The sequence below is a fragment of the Artemia sp. Qi Xiang Cuo genome, chromosome 11, assembly GCF_049724085.1.
Source record: "Artemia sp. Qi Xiang Cuo chromosome 11, ASM4972408v1, whole genome shotgun sequence".
Lineage (NCBI taxonomy): Eukaryota > Metazoa > Arthropoda > Branchiopoda > Anostraca > Artemiidae > Artemia > Artemia sp. Qi Xiang Cuo.
Window position 1 is genome coordinate 73,762,040 of NC_142804.1, and position 17,190 is coordinate 73,779,229.

The 17,190-nt window shown below is 38.0% G+C and overlaps 1 protein-coding gene across 4 annotated transcripts in view; it reads left to right on the top strand.

Moving 5' to 3' along the window:
• Nucleotides 1-17,190, top strand: part of LOC148947334 (uncharacterized) — a 222,110-nt gene that overhangs the window by 116,732 nt on the left and 88,188 nt on the right. For all 4 annotated transcript variants that reach the window (XM_089097024.1, XM_089097023.1, XM_089097022.1 and 1 more), the window contains 2 exons: nucleotides 2,820-2,963; nucleotides 6,911-7,054. In XM_089097024.1, the coding sequence (XP_088953150.1) occupies nucleotides 2,820-2,963; nucleotides 6,911-7,054 (288 nt within the window). The remainder of the gene's footprint in view (nucleotides 1-2,819; nucleotides 2,964-6,910; nucleotides 7,055-17,190) is intronic.

A 17,190-nucleotide genomic window follows, 5' to 3' on the forward strand; every position in this document is an offset into this window, starting at 1 on the left:
AATCTTAAAACGAACATAAATTATTCCGTATATGAAAGGGGCTGTGCCCTCCTCAACGCCTCGCTCGTTACGCTAAAGTTTTTATTTTTTAAAAAAAATATTTGTGAGAAAGTAAAACTTTAGCGTAAAGAGCGAGGCGTTGAGGAGGGCACAGCCCCATTCATATACGGAATAATTTCTGTTCGTTTTAAGATTTAATTTCGCTCCTTACTTTCAGTTTAAAACACTTTTTTTTTAAAGGCTGTGAAAGCGGGGGTTTTGGGGCGGCAGCCCCCCAACTGTGCCTCCTAATCCCTGTACGTTTTAAGGTTCGACCTTGTAACTCAGCCTCTTTAACTCTTTAGAAAACGTAGTTTTTTTCAAATAATGTCTTGAATAAGAATAGATGTTGAAAGTGGATATCAGATGTGATTCAACATACGTCACCAATCGATTCAGGAGGATTCCTTATCATATGTGGCGCATTTAAGTATTTTTTTTCGGGGAATGAGTTTTGTACCCCTAACGGTGGATCTTTTTAATACAATCACTAATATAACTGCACCATAAGTTCGGAAATGCTTGGCATTAGTGGGTTTTAGAATGTCGAAATGGGTTTCTGGATTTAAATTCTTCTGGGCATTATGTCATTTGTAAATGGGTTCTAGGCGAATACCCCCCCCCCCGGAAAATATTCCCCGTAAAATGTCCCCCCCCCAACAAAAAAATACCCCCCGTCAAAAATAAGGCTTTCCAAATTTGAGGATTTTATTTGAGTTTTATTTTTGAATTTCCGTAGGGGGACGAAATTTTGGTACTTTGTATTATGCGTCACTCACTCAAGTTTAGGCTGTTTAAAATTCGAGAACACATCGTTTTTTTTTGTTAGTTTCTTCGTTACTTTAGAAATAAATTTGCGCTATAGATTTGCACATTGCGGGGGGGGGGGGGTAAGCCTAGTGGGTCTGCATGCAAAATGGGTTTGGTAAAATTATTCTGCATATTAGATAGATAGACAAATAAGTGTATTTTAAAGCCAAATATACGGCCATGAACACAGTAAAATAACATTTCCATGGGGAGTATTTCGTTGTGTTTTTTTTTTTTTTGGGGGGGGGGGGGTGTTTTCCGGGGGGTATGTTTCGGGGAGGGGGGGGTAAACGCCGACCACCGTATAAATGTATCATTATACGGTTATTTATGAGTACGTATGGACCTCGGATTTTTGTGGAGCATACTTGAACTAACTCATCTTCAAGCGGTATATCCTCCGTAGTCACAGCTACTCTGGTCGTTTTAACCCTAAACTCTAGTTGATTTTTCGTAACCCATGTGCATGACTAAAGTCAAGGCATAATCACTTAAGAATGTTGGACATTTTACTTATTCGTTAGGGTTTTGCGAGCCGAAGTGGGCCGAGTAGAAATAGCCATTCGTTCTCTGGATTTGACTTTATCTGAAAACAGCCACTGCGAATTTGTCTGATTTGTCTCTTGAGCCATAACAATTGCAAATTGAGACAGGGGCTGTCGGGGAAGTAAAAAAGCACGGGCGACATCGCCTAAAAATACGTAATAAAGATATGGCTCAAAGCTGTCGGCTTTATCGGTTTTAGAGCTTTCGACGAAGATGGTTTTATGGTATTTAAAAAATTGTCCGTTTAATATTTTCTAAAATGTTTGCTTGACCATCTGAGAATTGCCTCACTAATAAAGAAACAAAAGACATTCAGACCTTGTCAGAACTAGAGTTGGCTTGCCTGCTGTCAGATCAAGATACGCAGTGATGTGTAATCGATTTTGTCTTACAAGTTGGATATGTTTTTCTTTGACTGGTATTACTACTTGCCATTTTGGAATTCGCTCATGCTCCTAGGTTTATCTTTTGTTTTGTAAACATTTTGCGCTTGATCTAACATACTGCACTCGGTCTAGCCTTAGGTGCCCGTAGGTCCATCTCTCAGGGTGGGGGTTCGATGATTAGAAAATATCTTGTCGTCGGGAAACACCAAAGTGTTTTCATATGATTATAATGAAGGAGGTACATTCATTTTAAGCCTCAATTCTGCTTTTTTTGCTGGAGAATGAACCCCCAGATCAATCTCGGGAGAAGGAACCCCTTTCCCAGAATCGCAGTGGACGCACAATAATGCTGTGTCACTGTTTTGTAGTGTAATTTTGCATAAAACCTAGTAATATAAATCATGCAAAGCTCGAAAGTAGCTTGCATGCATTTTTTTGAGTTAATGAGGTGCTGAGAAATGATTTGTTTTAAAATGCAGATGAAAGTCGTGACAATATAGTAGATTACATTAGTGGTAGGCTACATTCGTGGTCAGATAGGTTCTTCTTCGTTTCGCTTTCAAGATATATTCTTGTATTTGCATATTAATCAAATCGAACCAAGAAGTATTTCTAGGTCAAATGCAGTTATTGCTGGTCACTAAAGCCCTAGGGATAGAAAAAAAATTATGCCAGACCTTTCCATATTTCCATGCAATGTTTCTAACCTATTTCTGGAAACCAAATAAAGTTTGATATATACATGTTTACTGTCATACCCAAGAATTCTGTTTGAGAGAAGGCGGTTGGATAGACCTTTATTGAATATTCGCTCGAGAGGCTCGTAAGTCAAATTATCGATGGTATCTTCCCCCATGTGTTATAAAGTCGTATAATACCAGTAAAAAGTGTACCAAATTAAACCAACAAATTTGTATAATTACAAATTAAACTGCACCCCAGGCATGCAAGTTAAAGGGAGGGGGATTTAGCCCCCTCGTTCGGGTGAAAATAATTTATATTTTGAGTGGAGGTTTATAATTTTGCTCTGTTTTCCAGAAACCTGAATAACAATCGAATATCCAGTTTGGATAAAACTTGCCTCAATAATCTGACGAATTTAAACGATTTGCGATTGAACAGAAATAGACTTCAAAGCTTGCCCAAGGAACTTTTCAAGAAGCAAGCGAACCTCAAAGTCCTGTAAGTTTTGATTGGTCATTTTGCATAATAATTTGTAAATTTATTTGTAGTTACTGTGCAAGAATTAGACGAAATAATAATTGATTGTGTTTATCAGGGCCGTATCCAAGGGTGGGAGGCTAGGAGGTTTGGACCCCCCCCCCACCCCACGAATGTTTGTCTGGCTCGTAAAAACGTAAAAAAAGGATATAAAATTGAAAAAAATCCTGGATACTGCCCTGGTATTTATCCTAAAGGTACCTAAAAAAAATTTCAGTAGGTAACCCAGAGTAACCATAATAGCCTATTATCAACATGTGAGTAGTACTAATAACGATTTATTGAACCTTCTATACAGAACAAGGCTGATTCATTGAACTTTTTTTACAGTAAAGGCTTACGAGAAAAAAAAGAAGAAAAAATGAAGACGGTCAACGACGCTGAAAAAAAAAAAAAAAAAAAGAAAAAACAAGAAATAACAAAACAAAAAAGGCATAACCATAAACAACTTAAAGTTAAACACTCAAACCAGTAGTTCCCTACCGTTCTTGTATTGCGACACACTATTAAACTACTTAAATTTTCACCTTTCGTAATAATGCTTATTTATTAATAAAATGTACTGAAGCAACTGAACAAATGAATTTTTTGGCACAAAACGAAAATGACAAGAGCTGTGTCAGTTCTAAATAATTTTGATTGGGAATACCGCTATAGTTTTTTCCAGTTTGATTCGTTTAAATTGGTAAAATTTGCTCAAATATCCATACCAACTTCAACCATTGAACATTTTGAATTGTTTATTGAATTGTTCAACCATTGAACACTATGAACAGTATGGATTCAAACATTATGACATTACGAATTATTCATAACTTAGATAAACGATATCTTGCAACTATTTCTTACAAGCCACCGTAAAAATTTGAAAATAGGATTTTCTGAGATTACAGATATTTCCAGAGTACACAATTAAGAATTGGGATCTAAAAAAAAAATCAGACAATAACCGGTTTATTGCTGTTTGTATACAGAGACAATTAGCTTCGGTTTGCTGGAAAGCTATATTATAACTATATTTTAATAAATATTTAATTGGTATTTTGGTTAGGTTACATTTTGCATGCAGGCCCGCTCTGCTTAACCACCCCCCCCCCACCCTAATGTGCAAATATACAGCCCAATTAGTATATATTCTATCTATTCCCAAGCATATCAGTTGTTTCAACCCCGTACATGTAGATCCAAAGTCTCAGGTGTGTATTGGCCACAGTATAAAGATATAGCAGATAATTTCTGGCTCTTCATGGTGCGAACAAATAGCTCCTCCCACTTATTCTTGCATTAGCGCGTACAAACAGCTCTTCTCATTTGATCTGCCATCAGCGGTCCAATTACCCTGAAACTCGTATTTTGGCAGAAACTTTCTCAAAATGCCTTTGAAAGCAACTTGAGACCTCGAAACCTACTTTTAATTCCTAAAAACATCTAATAATAACATTGCACTACTAATTATCGATTTTCATATATGTATTGGAATAAATTAATTTAAAATTAGTTTCTTCAAAATTTATTGTTCCAACGTTGAAGCCAAGTTTCACGTTCAAGAGAAATCTGACTTGTCTACCCGTGAAAAGATCTAATGTCGCTTATGTTTCTACGATCTCTGGAGCACTCACACCTCAGTCCGGGTGTTTATAATGGGTGAGATAGGGAAAAATCATACTGCCTATAATTTATATACTGTGGTATTGGGTAACAGATAAGTACCAAAAAATTAGAGTTAAGCTGATAAATAAATTCGCAAAATGTCTGTTGCAGGCGTACATGATTTTTTAACTACACTCCTGACCTCTGGATCTGCCCCCTATTGCCACTGAGTTTGCCTTTGCCTCAGTGTCCCAGCTTTCGACTCCTCAGAAATACAGGAAACGACCATATGTAGTTTTTCTTGGCTGAAAGCATTGCTATCATATACAAAAATATTCTATTATTTATAATAGCCAAAGATATTATGTGCTATGTAAACCACATAACGACATTGTACGGAATCTCCATGGGACTTCTTCGTTTGTACTAATTGTAGCTTCTGTTTTTACTTAACTGATAACCAATACCCATGGCAAAATATTTATATAGTCAATTATGTACTGTGTGCAACGAGAAATCTGAATCATCGAGAAATCTCAACGCAATTTATCCACATTTGGAGCCAAGTAGTATAAGGCCTTACCAATAAACCTTTTCAGATGACGAAGATTATTGCCAATATTTTAGTAATTACTTGGTCTTTTGAAGCCAATCTGTGGCTAAAATGTTTTCTTTTTAAATGATACGACGCATCATGGATGTAAACGCATCTGAGTTGGGGAATGGATGTTGGTTCAGGGAAACTAATTCGGGTCAGGGGACACTCCCCCCTAAATTTTTAAGATAGCTTTTTGTTATTTTCGTCAAAAATATAATAAAAACAATAATGCCCCCCCCCAAATGTTTATTTTCTTATTTTCATAACAAAATAAAAATCCTTGCACCACCCCTATTTTTCGTCAATTAGCGTTCCTCTGTAATTTTACAACTCCTCTGTAATATTTTATTATAAGCCGAACAAGGCTATACAATACAGTATTCGAAGATTCAAATCACAATATAGTGACATAAATCTACTCTCACCTCCCGGCAAAACCGAAAAAAAAAACCCCAAAAACAAAGAACTTATATTACTCTTCTTTTCTTGCCACATCAACATCATGCATACAGAATATTATACATGCTATTGATCTTATATGAATGACAAAACAAACCATATCAAATTATAAAATCGCAAAAAATAATGTTCAAAACAAAAGGGGGAAACGGAAATAAACTTTAAAAGAAAAAGTTCAGCATGCTGACCAATAGTCTGCGTTGCTCAGGTACCGATCTCCTGATTTAATGCCTTCAGCCGGGAGTTCAATGCATGCTTGGGGGCAAATCATTAGACGCCTCCCGTTTTTCTTCCTCAGATTTTCCCAGGTACCCATTTAGAGCTGGATGGACTCTGGCTGAGCTTACAGGGTCACACCATTGATACCCGTTCCAAATCAAATAACCAGCGACACCAGGTCTCGAACCCCCGACCGCAGGATTTCATGTCCGGAGCGCTAACCATTCGGAACTAAAAAAACGGAGGTTTAGTTAATATTGAAATTTTAAGCACGTACTGGATCCACAGGCTCTCCTTTGTGGCTCCCCTGAACCTATAACGTTCATAGCTCATGCATTATCCGAAGAGATGTGTTTTATTTTCAACTAATAATTACATCATACTTAACTGGCACTTACCACATTTTTTAAATAACATTATCAACCAAACGTAGAAATGGTAAGAACGTGTGACGTTTTATTAAGCCACTATTGTGGCTTCAGCAGCGTCACACAATCTTAAATCATAAACCGAACTCATTCACTTTTCCTACTTTTTTCCTACTCTTTTCTTTCGAAGCGTTCCAGTAGCTGCTCTGTGCCTTGAAATATTTGATCATCTTCCAGAGCAAGAGAGAACCAAATCAGCTTGGCTTTGTTTAATGTCCTCAGCTTTTGGAAATCGTTTGTGTTGACGTGATTTATTCCAAATGATATACAAACATATCAGTCGCTCAAATATGAACCTACTCACATATAAGTCATTTGAGAATGTCACTTATTCTAATACGTTTTTTTTTAGCGAGTATGTGAAATGTTCAGCATTTTGGTGATCATTTACAAATGAGCAAAACACTTCATTTATAAATGAGCTTTCAGACGTGACATTTCATACTCTTAATTTGATTTAAAATTAGGCTTGGTTCTGAAATGAATAGTAATTACTTGAGGGGGATCTAGACTTGGTCCATTCCAATCTAATAATTATTTGATTTAGGGCACTGTCAAACAATTCACCTCATATATGACCTTGGATATGCATTCTATTCCAATTTTGATTTCAGGGACCTAAATAGAAATAATTTGAAGGAGATTGATGGACTTCTTTTCGATGGATTGGCGGGATTGACAACGCTTCGACTTCGAAAAAATGAAATCAGCACCCTGAGTGATGGCGCTTTTTGGGGACTCGGTTCTCTTACTCAGCTGTAAGTAAAGTTTAGATTGAAGGTTGTAGGGCGGATTTCACTTCTAAAGTAAAGGAGAAATTTCAAATTTTTGATAGTGCATTAGGGCTCTCATACCAATTTTGTTTTGAATTGAAGTTATCAAGTATTTTGCAATAGGTTGCATAGGTTGCATCAAGACGCTGGGTAATTCTAGACAGAGAAAAGCCAAGACAGATAGTCCAAGTAATTGAGAGACAAATGTTTAAATGGCTGGGGCACGGGTAAATGGCAGGAGTATGCATGACTCTCTTATTGGACACATACTTTATTAACTTGATTAACTATCTTTATGTTGTTTCTCCTGCAATCCTTGGTACTTTTTTGGTTCAAAATTACTATTTTAATAGTGACAAAAGGGTACACCTTTTTCTGATGTATAAAAAGTTTTTTTGGAAGTTAGACACTCATTGCTTGGAAAAAGAACTATCATGCTTGTTCATTTGTTCCTCTATTATATAAGAATTGTTTCTTAATTTGGTCTCTTCCGCTTGATCTTTTTTTTAGAAAGGCTATTGAAAATATTTAAAGTTCAATCCCTTTTTTACTTGCAACTAAGAACAAGAAGAGAAGAAACAACCTGTAAATTAAATTTTTATATTTCAAGACAGTCAGGTGTATTTTTGTTTCAAGAATTAAATATGATATAGATTCATAAGTTTGGTTTTCAAAAGTATCCTGGGGTGTATCCATGGTGGAAATGTGTTTCTCTCCCCAGAAGGTCGAACATTGCACGAATAGCAGAAGTGGAGGTGTAAAAAACACCAATGAAAGAGACCAAGCTTTGTTGGTACCCGCTCTCCCCCCAAGCTTTAATTATACATCCCTCTTGAAAATGTCAAAATAATAAATGTCAAAATATATAATATATATTTATTATTATATATTTATTTATATAATATTTATTATTTAAATATTATTTATAATATTTATATCATATTTATCATTATACGTTTGTTAAAAATATTTATTTCTATATATAATATAAAAATGATAAATTAGACCCGGAGTTCTATCAGGTAGATACAACCTTTGCTTTGTAAATTTTCGTTCATTTCATCACATACTTGTCTACTTCAATTGCAGAACAGGGGGGACAGGAGGAACCCCTCTCCTACATCTACTGAGGTCCACCCCTTCTTCAAGGAAGTTTAACAATGTACTGCTCATTAAATTGACTTAAAACCTGGAAATACGGTACTAAATATATGGTTTAAGAAATTTTAGAACCTCTTCGGATAAATGCTGTGACTTCATCTCCGAAATAAAAGAAATTGGATTACTTGCATCTATGTTTATTTCCTTTGTTAAAACTTTTGGGGCCGTTGGGGTAATAGTTGGAAATTATGACAACGCTGAATCTCTACAACGGCCGGCAACGTTGTTTTCTATGTCAGGAGATGGAAAAGACGATGTTATTATCCCGTCTGTTTTCATACTTGCTGTGGACACCGAGAAAGTTAAAGATCTAGTTAGTGATACGTAGTATCTCGTATATTGGAAGTAATATTCTGATTTCTGAAAAAAAAGGATATGACAGCAAAAAACTCGGATATTTAACAAATTTAACTGTTTAATGTTAATTTGATTGTTTTCAATATTTTAGAAGATATGTAGTCTTGGGGAGGTCTCTTATTTTTGCTTATCTATTATCTATGTGATTCTGAATGTAATTAAAAGAAATTTTTGAATTCTGGAATTAGTATTTTTGAATTGTGTAATGAAGGTATTTTTGAATTCTGTAGTCGTGTACGCAGAAAAAAAAAAATCTTATTTGCTCTTTTGTTAAGTTATGAGAACTTGAGATTTACTCTGTTCTTTTTTATTTCGAGTTGAGGTCCAGCCACAGCTGATGTGAGTAGCTGGAATTGTGTAAAGATGTTTTAGTGTGCATTGGGCTCCAACAGTCGAATTGGGGACGGGTGGATCACAAATTCGTTTGTAAAACTCAAATATACGTTATTCTAATTTTCAAAATAGCCAGGTTCTTCTTGTATAAATTTGCCTCCATTTTCCCGCTGCAACATGTTTTACTGTTCAATTAGGCTCCCTAATTTAACTAAGGCCATGGTTTCTGGGTCGCAGCCAGAAATAACAATTAGTTAAGTTCAACTGTATTTTCAGTACACTGGGGAACTAATTTGTCTTTTAATAATTCAGTCTGTAATCAAATAATAGCTGGAAGAACATAACGCGGTCTAAGATTGAGATGTACCCAGGGCTCTATTTAGGAGGAGGAGCAAAAATTAGATGTATAAGTAAAAACAGACAAATTATGTGGAAATATACCTCGACAGTTAGGGTAAGGGCTTGGGTCTGAAGCCCTTTCCTTCACCTGTGTACATACATAGTCGTAGATTTAACCCCTTTGAGACTACATAAGGAGTTGTGCGTTACTATACTTACTGCGCTTTTGACCCTTGCTGCTTCGCCTCTCACTCTGTCTCGAGCTGTTCCAACAGTTCTGCTTAGTTGTACACCTGTGCTTTCAGTAGCCTTGTTCTCCTCGATGTTGCTGACTGACTAACTCCCTAGTAGAGCCTGATTCGGTCGGTCTAAATTGTACTGTATCTATTACTGTTTTCAAACGAATAATAAGCTGTTTTTTGATCGGTCACTTACATTCAATTTCAAACAAAATGAAACCTTCTTTATTTGGTTAAAAGCTCTATAATAAAAACGTCCGGTTTGGGTGATATATTTTGATAACATTTTCCATTCGCTTTTATTTGAAATATTTTAAACTTTTTTTATCATCAATTTATTATGCTTCAACTTTATATAATAGCTTCGTATGCAGACTGACAACATTCGATATTCTGTTGAAATTTGATCGTGACCACTTTTTTTCATCTCAGGGGTAGGTGATTTCATCCAATCCAGTACGTGCCAAAGTAGTTTTGTTGAATGATGATGTGTTTTTCGCTGATTGATAAAAAAAACTCTTTTCGAATCGGCTTTTACAAGATTCTACTTATCAAGGCTTCTAATTCCTGCAAATATAGGGGGGAGGGTATGGATTTTATTGTATGAAAAAAGGTGAAGGTACAAAAGAAAGTATTTTCCAAAATCTAGGGGGAGGGAGAATTCTGTGTTTTGAATGTTTTTTTTCTTCAATGAACCAAAAAATGTTCAAAATCTATAGAGGGGTAACAAAATTAGGGGGCAAGGGTCCGTCTGTCCTCCTTCATTGGCGATCCTGCTATTAATTTGGTCTATGAAAATTTTCCTAATTTGTACTTACCTCCTAAAAAAAAAAAAAAACGTAAATAATATTTATATTGCTATTGAATATAGTTACAGCTCAAGCATATTTATAATCGAGCTTCTTCGTTAAGGCCTCGTTTGTCATTTAATTGTGCAATGGAAGATCAATGGGTATTATATACCCATTCGGTGAAGCGAGAATTTGAGAGTGACTACTATAGCTTAAATTTGAATGCGACGATATCCAAATTTTCCCGTTTCTGATACTTATTCTGGTTTTAATTCGCAGCCCGAATTCTGATGCAATTACATTTTCTTATCTTAGCCAAGTTGAATGTGCAAGTTTATGAATCCAACATATCTCTAGCTGTGTCGGATGGCTAAGGGGTGTGACAGCTCCCCTCCCCCTTAATTTTTTTTTTGTCTTTTTAAAATTTAGGGTTTTCTCTGACTCCTTGCATCAGGCAAAAAAATCTATAGGCCCGAATTTTCCTCATAATAGATAGATTATATTTGGTTAGACTTTAAATTTCCTTTTTTTTTTATCTGTTTTGGTATATACTTATTTCATAGCATTTAAAAGCTATCAATTCTGTCTGGAAGCAATCGGAGACAGAATCTAAAAAAGCTGTTCATCCTACCCTAGCATAAAAAAACAAGTGATAGGGACACAAATTGGTGGAAAGGGAGAGAAAATACTGAAAAGAGAAGAGTTAGTGAGAAAGATAGGAAATTATGCAGAGTTAGAATGAAGAAGGATAAAAAAGGACGCTGAGGAATTTGCCTGTGGTAAGTCAAGAAGTAACATGCATAAATCGTACCGGAGAACCAAAAAAACTAAAATACTGTTATTTTTAACCGTCTTGCACAGAAGATTCTCTTAGACATCATAGAAATGGAAAAACAAAGATGGCTGCTGAAATTCATCTTCCTACTATTTCTGTGAGTGAGAAAAGTAAATATAACGTGTTATTGAACAAGCAGAAGCTTCCAAATATCTTCAGAAGTAAAAAAGATAAGGTAAAAGAAACTGCACCAATTAATAAAGCAGACTGAATTTTTTACCATAAATTACGAATCTCAGTTGTGTAGAACTGCCACATTGCACTATTTGTTTTACTAATACTACTTATTAATTAAGTCCTACTTACGACTAAGTAAGTAACTACTTAAGTCCCATCCGTCCCTGAAGGTTGTTTTGGGGTATGTACTTCTGTATGAATTTCTATCCTCTGGCAGGCGGAGAAGATGCGGTAAGTTAAGCGACCAGAAGTTGTCCTTCCATCTCATTGGGGGGGGGGATCTTCTTGTTCGAGAATCATGTTTCCGGCCTTCAGAGGCTATCTTTGGGAGATGATTGCTTTCCATAAGTTGTATGTGTCCTAGCCATCTAAGCTGGCTGCAGTTTTATTCCGTTGAGGATGATTGGTTTGATCTTGAGGCTACGGAGAAGCTTGAGGTTGGAAATTTTATCATATAAAGGGATACCGGCAATACTTCATAGAGATTTTGTTTCAAAGGCATCAATACGGTACTGAATATCTGTTTTTAGAGTCCAAGACTCACAGACATAAATGCCAATAGGGGTGATAAGCGAGTTGAATAGTCTAACTTTAAGCGTTGTTGATAATTTCTTGTTCCTTCAGATGGGCCTCAGACTTCTAAAGTTCAAGGTCGCAAATGCTAGCCATCTCTTGATATCTTTTGTGTGTTTATTGTCGGAGGTGAGTAAGCTACCAAGTTAGATGAATTCTTTGACCTACTATATTATCACCTTCAAGCTGGAGGCTAGAGTTTACCTGAGAATCAGGTTTGCGTGAGCAGCGCGCGGCTATTGTTTTCGAGTTGTCGAAGGTCATCTCAAAGAGGCTGGTGGTCGTATTGACTATGTCGGTCTGGGATTTACGATCATGGAGAGGCTCAGAACTTAGGGCTATATCGTCGGTATAAGCACGTTTATCTATATTTACACCTGCTACGAAGGCACCACCCGGCCTATCCGTGACTGAAAGAACTGCAGTTAAAAAGAGATTGAAGAGCTCCGATTATAGCAAGCAATCTTGTAGAATACTGATTGATATTTCAAAGCTTTCGATAAGGCCTTCTCCAGTCATAACACGGCTTCTGAACTTTGTGTACGTGTCCCTTATCAGAGAAACAAATTAGGTGGGATTCCAAAGTGAAGAAGAAAGTACCATAGACCTTCTTCCCAGACAAGGTCAACGGCCTGTTAGAAATCTATGAAGAGGTGGTAGATACTGCGGTCTCGTTCACGGTATTTTTCCATGATCTGACGGACGTTGAAAATCTGACCAACCGTCGACCTATTCGGTTTAAAACCCGCTTTGTATTCTGGAATGACTGTGGAGCATATTTCTCGGATGCGCCCTAGCATGTCTCTTGTCACTATTTGTGCGGCATGGCTTGCTAGACTGATTGGTCGGTAGTTGTCATCACAGTATAAAGATATAGCAGTAATTTTACCGCAGATAATTTCTGGCTCTGCATTCTCGGTGCGAATAAACAGCTCCTCCCACTTATTCTTGCATTAGCGCGTACAAACAGCTCCTCTCATTTGATCTGCCATCAGCGGTCCAATTACCGTGGAACACGTATTTTAGATAGAAACTTTCTCAAAATGCCTTTGAAACCAACTTGAGACTTCGAAACCTACTTTTAATTCCTAAAAATATCTAATAATAACTTTGCACTACTAATTGCCGACTTTCATATATGTATTGGAATAAATTAATTTGAAATTAGTTTCTTCAAAATTTAGTGTTCCAACGTTAAAGCCAAGTTTCGCGTTCAAGAGAAATCTGACTTGTCTACCCGTGAAAAGATCTTATGTCGCTTATGTTTCTACGTTCTCTGGAGCACTCGGTCCGGGTTTTTATAATAGGTGAGATAGGGAAAGATCATACTGCCTATAATTTATATACTGTGGTTGTCATTGACTGCTTTTGAGCCTTTCTTATGGAGAGGGACTATCATGGCTTCAGAACGTGATGCGGGTAAGTGACCTACTTCCCAGGCAGCTCTTATGATAAAGATCAACGAGGGTCTGCAATTGACTTTCAGAGGTTTTGGCTGTATTCCATGAGGCCCAGCAGCTTTATTGGTCTACAGATCTCTGATGACTGCTTCTATTACCGAGCGAAGAGGGGGGGGGGCTGGGTCGATAGCTATTATGGTGAAACTGGATTGGGTCAGCGAGGATGGTCGAATTTAGTTTATTCTCAAAGTTTTCTTTGTATCTAAATCGTATTCCACCTATGGATTGTATCTGGTTGCCATGTTCGTCAAGAAGGTAGCAAGCCCCGAGGTCCTTTTAAGCCAGTTCCCTTACTTTTCTGTACATTAAGTGTGAATCTCCTTTCTTGAAAGCCGTTCCGCACTGCTCACATTTTTCTTTAACTAAGGCGCGATGAGCACAGCGTATTGTTTTATTTTCAGTCTTTTTGAGTTGCTTGTATCGGTCTCCGCTTTCCCTGCCATGCTTGTTGGTGACGTTGCGCTTTTTATCGCAGAGTGGAATGATTTCGTCTGTGATCTAAAGCTTCTGGTTATCTCTCTCTGGACATATAGTGCGGAGTGAGCGACATCGCGAACAATTTGGGTGCTGCTAGTCACCAGGTTGTCAATGTCACTCTTATGAAGAGGTAGTGGGGAATATAAAGTGAGCTTCGTGGTCTTGTCAGATAGGTGCGATTTAAGCAGTTCGGTTGCTTGGTCATTCATGAGACCTACTTGAAATTTGGGGAGTTTCCTAGACAATCTGGAAGCTATTTTAAGTCTCATTCTGTAGTTAGACATAACAAGGGAGTGGTCACTGTCGAATTCACCGCCAGCTAGTATGACTGTTAGTGATAGACAACTTCCAACATCTAGACACGAGGATGTAGTCTCTGAGATTTTTAAGTCTTCCATCGGGGGGGGGGGGGTCCAGGTAGATTTACGTCGGGTTCTATGCTTGAAGAGTGTTTTCGTGATGACTAAATTCTGTCAGTCGTTCCCCTCTTTCGTTTAGTTGTCGATGGCCAAATTTGCCCATCGTTTTTTTTTTCCAGCAATCGTATTAAAGTCAACAATGACAAATAATATATAATTTTCTAATGCGGAGCGACTAGACTTTGAAGCTGGAGATAGAAAGTTTCAGACTTTGTCGTCTCTACTGGAGTCTGGAGCATAACTTGTATTATTGTAATATTGATAGGCGATCCTTTCAGCTGGATCATAATAAGCCGTTCGGATATGGGAGTTGCATTAATCAGAAATTTCTAGCCTTCCTGGGCAGTGGAAAACTGACTCCTTGTCGATAATTCCCATCATTACGTCCAGAGAGAATAATGGTGGCGTCGCCATGTGTCTCTTTGCCAGGGATTATGAGATGGGTTTCAGGTAAACCAATAACCTTCCATGTGTACTGGTTTATCTCTCTCAGAAGTAAGTCTGTTTTTCGTTCTTTAGAAAAGGTTCTGGTATTGAGGGTACCCACTGACAGGTTTGTTTATCCAGGGTTGTAGTTGCCATATTCGCGCGATTCACGGTCGTCACATCGTGTGCCTCGGACACACTAGCTCTTAACGTATATCTTTGTTCGGTTACCCCGGACGCGGTAGAACTGGCTTTCATATTTAATCGCTTTTTCATATTCATCAATAATGGTAAAAAGAGAAAGTTTTCTTGGCTGATCAGTTGATGGCGGTAAGCCACTCCTCTCTGTCAACTTGCAGAAGCCGTTGTCCATATCTGAATATTCCGCCCTTTCGCAATTGTCCCCCTGAAGAGGAACTCCCTCCCACGATGGTATCCTGTAGTACCATACAATTTAACCCATTGCAGGGAGAAGGTTTGTACCTGGTTGAACGTGTCCATACGCTGGTGGGCTCTGCTCAGTCTGCATCAGAAGGGCCTTCTTCATCCTCCATCTGTCCTTATGAACCTCCGGATGAGGGTGCCCCAGTTTCAATTTTAGACCCCCCAGGGACTAGATTCCCCTTTGGTCCTCGCTTCTTTTCACTTGGAGGTGCTCTACATATCTGCGGGACGTTCCCCTATCCGCCGCCTGGGGATTATTGCAGTCGAAATGCAAATTAACCAAGCGACAATATCCAGACTACAATCAAAAAGAGACAGGATAGGGTTGAAAGACAAATAAAACATCAAAGGGGGGGGGTTACCTGCGAACCCTGTATCTACGGGGATGGTGCAGGCAAAAAAAAAAAAAAACATAGCGTAGTATAATCTTTATTCAAGATCAAAGAGAATTTCTTGAAGGCGGTTAATATTGAGTGGGACTTCAAAGAGAGTGGATATTCTTTTATTTTAATTTAAATCTTGGATATTCTGGGTAATTAAGAGCTTTTTAAAGGAAATATCTGCTTTCGTTCAGATCAAATAATTTCATGCAGATATAATTAAAATTACACTGTCGTTGGCTTGAGATTGCTAATAATACATCAGGCAAAAAATTTGTGTTAAAATAAGGTGCAATGAATACACCATTGGTGTCTGGTGAAACTATTCCAGGAGGGTAGTCTAGGAAAATATTCCGGGGGGGGGGGCATAATGTGTTTAAACAAAGATATTTTTGACTGAAAAGCGTCATCCGTTTTTACTGTTATACATTTGTCACTTTTTAGGCTATGGTGATCGCTTTTTGGTGATTTAAGGTTTTGGAGGGTAAAAATCCTGATTCCTCCCCTCTCCTTCAGTTGATTATATTAACTTACTTCATCCTCATGCCGCGTTGGCGTTGAGAGCGTCATTAGCCTTCTCCACAAGTGGCGGTGAGCAGCAAGGGCCTCTATATCAGACAGGTAATTCCAGCCGAGTCCAAGAATTTCCCGAGACTGTCATTCCACTACGACTTGGGTCTTCCTCTTGGGTTTTTCGGGCCTCTACTGACTGGTTCAAAGGCGTAAAGAATCCGAGCCGGAGTGTCGGCAGGCAATCGCAAAGTCCGAATCAGTGAAGTATCTGCTGGCCAACCTGGCGTGACAAGGGCGACTGGAGAGTCATACTTCGTAGGCAGTCATTGCTGTCGAGATGGCGCTGGACAGCTGCAATTGCAGGCCAAGTTTCAGTTCCATATAGCAGGATTGAACAGACTGACGCTCTACGGGTCTTCATTTTGGTGGCTCGTTTGATCATTAGCTTCTCCCAAACGTGGCTCAGTCTACCGAAGACGGTAGAGGCCTTTGCCGCGGTGGCAAAAACTTCATGGTCGATGCAGCCGTCCCATGATATGATAGAACCAAGATAAGGGAAATGGTCAACCACTTCGATTTTGTTCCCGGTTACGAGTAATTATAATTGTTGGCGTCAGACTTTTGCTGCACATTGACACTTAAAGAGAATTTTTCTTTGTATCTTTGTTTTTCGTTTCTTTTTTTACGTCAGTAACGTTGTCCAAGCCTCCTAATAATCCCGCTCTACGCCAGTGAACGCGGGGATTGCCATTACCAGAAAATATTAATATTTACGCTTCATATACCTAACCTCGTATCCTAATCTTATAAGGTCTTGTTGAACATGTAGTTCCGCATGTTTTTGTAGCATTTTACGCTTTCAATGGTGCTCTATGCTTCCACGACGTAGCAATTTTCTTGGAAGCGTGGCGGTACAATAATAATAAAAAAAAAGAATCAAAATCATAATTCGAATAATAAGTGCCAATAACCTCTAACAAATTTGGGATTTGAGTGGAGAGGGGGGGAGGACCCTGAGGTCCACCCTTTTGTGTGCGTTCCTGATAGACAAAACACTTATGTGCTAGAAATTATCCGAAATGTGGTCGTTGCGTGAACAGGGACTTAAGTTAAAGAGAATAAGAATGGACAGTCCCCCTACCCCCTGATGACTCATAGCCCCCTCCTATCCCAAAGAAAATCAATAGATGCAAATGT